The following is a 5111-nucleotide window of genomic DNA, read 5'->3' as shown; positions in this document are numbered from 1 at the left end:
AATTTTGTCTTGAGTGTCACATCGTGACTTGTACTTACTATTATTTAGGTATCAGGGCCAAACATTTACTTTTATCCAGGATTTTAACGGAGAGGTTTCATATTTTTCACCTGTTTTATGGTCAGCATCTAACATGATTGTTTTATGAGTATAATTTAGACTGATTAATGCTGTTTAATGCTGTTTTTATGCTCCTGTCCTGTTTTTTAATGGTTTGTTTTAGTGATAATTTTTTTTGCAATTCGTGTTTTGTGAGCTGCCTCAGCAAGCTGTGGAGAAGCAGCATATTAATTTGTCTCTGAACAACTAAATGAGCTCACAAAGCAAGCTTTAATAACTAAGCTTCTAAATAGCTCTAGTGTTGAAATCTCTGAAGCTGTTGCTATGTTTTTGCTCTGTGTACTGCAAGTTGAGCAATAATGATCTTTTTATTGTATTTGAAATTCTTGGCACTGGTTTTATGCCTAATAAAGGTTTTGGATTTGGATTTGGCAAGCTTTAATAGAAGAAGAAGAGTTTGGATTTATATCCCACTTTCTCTCCTGTAGGAGACTCAAAGGGGCTTACAATCTCCTTGCCCTTCCCCCCTCACAACGAACACCCTGTGAGGTGGGTGGGGCTGAGAGAGCTCTGAAAAGCTGTGACTAGCCCAAGATCACCCAGCTGGCATGTGTTGGAGTGCACAGGCTAATCTGAATTCCCCAGATAGGCTTCCACAGCGGCAGAGCGGGGAATCAAACCCGGTTCCTCCAGATTAGACTGCACCTGCCCTTAACCACTACGCCACTGCTGCTCCTTGATTGAGGGGTGAGTTTGGCAGCATGAGAAGTAAGCCAACACCCATGATAAGCACAGTAGGTAGGTCTGGCTTCAGGTGGAAGGTGAAGAGAAGATTCACCAATATACAGTAATTAGACATAATTCCCCACAACTGTATTTTATTTACCAGATGGTTATCTTAATATTTATGGTCCAAGTTGAATTCCACACTAGGCAGCATTTTTGATCATATGAGATTAACTTACGTTAAGTTTTTTCAAGTGGCATAAATTGGCATGGATTGCCACTTGCCAAGAAAAAAGATGATTAATTTTGGACAGTCTGAAAAATGAGTGACTAAAAAGAGGACATACCGTATATACTCGCGTATAAGTCGACCCGCATATAAGTCGAGGCACCTAATTTTACCACAAAAAACTGGGAAAACTTATTGACTCGCGTATAAGTCGAGGGTGGGAAATGCAGAAGCTACTGGTAAATTTCAAAAATAAAAATAGATGCCAATAAAATTACATCAATTGAGGCATCAGTAGGTTAAATGTTTTTGAATATTTATTTCAAAGAAAAACAGTAAACTGAATCTGTAAGTGGAAAAGAGGGTCAACAAGAACAATATGGTATCAACAATAACTTTAAAAGTACAAAAACCTTAACTCAACCAGCAACCAAGCTAAAACACAAGAGTTAAAATCCTCCAAAACTGGATTCCTCATCATCATCTGTATGTCCAAATGTAACCCAACTTAGATTTTAAGAGGGATATTATCAGAAATGGAAAATCTACTATTAGCTTCCATTGTAAACAATGGGGGATGGGGCATCCCCTTTGGGGGTCAATACCTTTGGATCCCCTGACCCAAACTTCACCAAACCAGGCTGGTATCATAAAGAGACTCTCCTGATGAGACCAGCCAGGTTTGGTGAAGTTTTGTTCAGAGGGTCCAAAGTTATGAACCCTCAAAAGGGTAGCCCCATCTACTAATAGCTCCCATTGAAAACAATGGGGAATGGGGGCACCTCATTTGGGGGTCCATAACTTTGGACCCCCTGAACCAAACTTTACCAAACTTGGCTGGTATCATCAGGAGTGTCTTCTGAGGGTACCCTGCAATTTTGGTGCCACTAGCATAAAAACTGCACCCCCCTGCTGGCCGGCAAAGTAAAAACACACAAAAATTTTTAATGACCCGCATATAAGTCGAGGGGAGCTTTTTCAGCATTAAAAATGTGCTGAAAAATTCGACTTATACATGAGTATATACGGTACTTGCATTTTTCTACATACTAGCTGCCTCGAACTGATAGAGCAGGCATACATTGAGATAAGCATTCTTCCATACCAGCCTATACCAGAAAAGGTGCATAGATTTTTTGCCACGTAGCTAAACATTTTTGCCATGTAGCTAAACATTGTGACATCTTTATATATTCAGGTTTAGCAGAGATCCTCGATATATCCTCTCAGTGCTAACCCTTGAATATGCAAGCAGAGGCAAAATAGTATTTGGCTAGAAAAGACAGAAGCATGACAGTGCACAGCCCAGGAGTGGCTCAGAGATCTGGTGCATTATTAGGCTCTTCATTAAAAGGAGACACTGGGTGTTTGAAAGCTCAGGTTTCATCATGTGACATAGGTTTAGGAGGCTCAGTATCAGGGCATGGCTGCTTAGGTTTAGCATTTCTTGCACAAAAATAGCTGCCACACCAGGTGCAACTTGTCCCACCGTGTTCAATTTCATTTGCAAAAAGCCCCCTGAATAAGCCCGTTGCAGTGGACAACAAAGTGCAAACAGGAGTTTCTTTCCCTTTTCTTGTTTTATAACTGCATAGCTTGAATGTAAACATTAGTCCATGAGTGCAGAGACGTTACCTACAACTGTTCCACAGCCAGTCCAGGACTTGTGCAAGCTTCTCATTTGAATCAGTGTCCACAAAACTATCAAAGAGACAAGTGTTTCTCTCTTTCTCTGTGCTGCAAAGATGACAAAGACACCCATTAAAAACAGCAGGGCACACATAAAACAGAAATCCATCTTTTATTTCCACTTCAGCTGTGGATAGCCATTTCACCCAAAGTTCACACAAGATCTGCCTAGCAAACCAAATACACATTTCACCTAGGGATTATAGGGTTGGTAAGGTTTTCCTTGCAACTTCTTAAAGCTCAGAAATGTAATGAATTATGTTTCTGATGCTTACAGTTTCAGCTTCCCAGCACAAAAACTTCCATCTTTTTCATTTCACTGCAAACTGTGAGATAGACCAGATCCAATGAAGCGGAAAGAAAAATTTGAATTCCCATCCCCCAATTTCACTTGAGAAAGAAGCTATGTATGGAACAAGTTGAAGAAGAGGTACCCAAAACACTGGAAATGTAAGCAGTACATTACACTTGGTGGGCGGTAATGATGTGAATTCTAGAATCAGGAAGGAACACATTTTTTTTCCAGTGGCAAAACAAAGCAAGACACAGCTTTTTGTATATCTAATCACACAAGCAGTCTTCACATACACCTGGATGATAAGCAACATATTTCAAAAAGTTGAACTCGAGATCTTTTTAAAAAATCTGGATGCTCTATGACTATCTGACAAGAACTATCTTTGTGGTACGTGCATGGGTTAGCATTAGGCACGGTGCTAACACAGATCTCATTCTTCCCCTGCATGCTTCCATTTCCCATTAACACTGGGTCAGGTGGTGGACCTTTAATATTTAATGGAGCCAATCCAGACTCTGAGTTTGCAATATAGTTGTATGGTTTAAAACCAAAGATTGGGGGGTGGAGGAAATTGCCCCAAGCCATGCTGAGGCCAGTCTATTCTGTATAGGCCTTCACCTTGGGTGAGAGGCCAGCCTTACCAGTTTCCTCTGGGTGCTCAGGCAGAAAGTGCAGATTGGTCTTGGCACTGCTGCATTGCCGCCGCCCTGCAGGAGAGGCTGATACTGCAAGCAGGGCTGTTTCACTGTCCCCGATTCTGCTCCCAAGTCCTCGTTTTGCTGCTGTTGCTGTAAGAGCAGCATGTTGGCCAGGTGGGAGATGTAGCTTGAAGCCAAGCGCAAGGTCTCTATCTTGGACAGCTTGCGGTCAATGGGCTCAGTGGGGATGAGCGTGCGGAGGGCACTGAAGGCTGTATTGACGCTGTGGGTCCGGTCCCTCTCCCGGGCATTGGCGGCTTGCCTCTGCTTGCTCAGGCCACTCAGACGAGGGCTCTTCCGTTTGCGCTTGCTTTGGGCCCCAGCGGAAGGCACGGACTGCCCGGAGCTGCTCTCGCTGCTGCCACTTTCCAGCTCCTCCAGGTTGGATGCAGTACCTCTGCCTGACTTCATGGTGAGCCCTGCAGCCCCTCAGCCCCATCACTTTTATGCCCAGCAGCTGCCACATTGCTCTGGTTAGCATCAGCCGCTGCCGTCCCATCTCCCCTCCAGCAGCAGGATCATTTTTTGAATGGTTGCTCCTTTTAGATCTAGCATATGGTTGCTCTGTAAATAAGGCAAAGGAGGTGGAGCTGCCATCTCAAAGTAGCTGCACAGCTACTGCCCAGATTTGCACCTGTTTTCCCCTTGTCATGTAAAAATGTGTGAGCTCTCTGACCAGCTACAATGAGCATGTGCAGTGGGTAAATGAAGCTCTTTCCCTATGCCCTCTGTTTCAGTAAGTGTTTTAGTCTCAATAGCTTTGGCAGGACAGAAATGCCTCTTTGCTTCTCAACATAAAGTAACTCTTCTCTCCTGCTGACTTCTAGAATAAAAAAGTATATCACCAGTTATATTTCTAAAAGGTCTTCCTTCCTTCCTTCCTTCCTTCCTTCCTTCCTTCCTTCCTTCCTTCCTTCCTTCCTTCCTTCCTTCCTTCCTTCCTTCCTTCCTTCCTTCCTTCCTTCGGATACAGTGCAAACCTAAACAAAGTTACAGCTTTCCTAAACATATGGACAACCTAAGTATAAATCCCTTCCTCCCTGTCCTCAGGAGTTCATTTTGCCATGACACTGTAGGGGTAAGCAAGCAAAACAAAACAAAACAGTGTAATCTGTTCTTTCGTCTGTTTAAAAACCTGAGTAGTGTTTTTTTAAATGCTGGAAGTAAAACCAATTAGAGTTAATCTGATAGTCTATTGCAGTGGTGGCGAACCTTTGGCACTCCAGATGTTATGGACTACAATTCCCATCGGCCCCTGCCAGCTTGCCAATTGGTTGTGCTGGTGGGGGGTGATGGGAATTGTAGTCCATAACATCTGGAGTGCCAAAGGTTCGCCACCACGGGTCTATTGGTTACAATAAAAGCAGATTTCTAGTTGTAAACTAGAAAACTCCTGTCTCCCCACCATTCA

General features: G+C 43.1%; 1 protein-coding gene across 1 annotated transcript; it reads right to left on the bottom strand.

The window, feature by feature from the left end:
• Nucleotides 1-2391: 2391 nt before the first annotated feature.
• LOC125427024 (transcription factor 15-like) lies at nucleotides 2392-4194 on the bottom strand. Its single transcript, XM_048485984.1, has 2 exons — nucleotides 3644-4194; nucleotides 2392-2752 (listed from the first exon to the last, which is right to left on the bottom strand). The coding sequence occupies exons 1-2, from the start codon at nucleotides 4109-4111 to the stop codon at nucleotides 2720-2722; spliced, it is 501 nt and encodes a 166-aa protein (XP_048341941.1). The 5' UTR covers nucleotides 4112-4194; the 3' UTR covers nucleotides 2392-2719.
• Nucleotides 4195-5111: the final 917 nt, after the last annotated feature.

This window comes from Sphaerodactylus townsendi, linkage group LG02, assembly GCF_021028975.2.
Source record: "Sphaerodactylus townsendi isolate TG3544 linkage group LG02, MPM_Stown_v2.3, whole genome shotgun sequence".
NCBI lineage: Eukaryota > Metazoa > Chordata > Lepidosauria > Squamata > Sphaerodactylidae > Sphaerodactylus > Sphaerodactylus townsendi.
The sequence above is the reverse complement of the archived record's forward strand: the minus strand, read 5'-3'. Positions and strand labels throughout refer to the sequence as shown.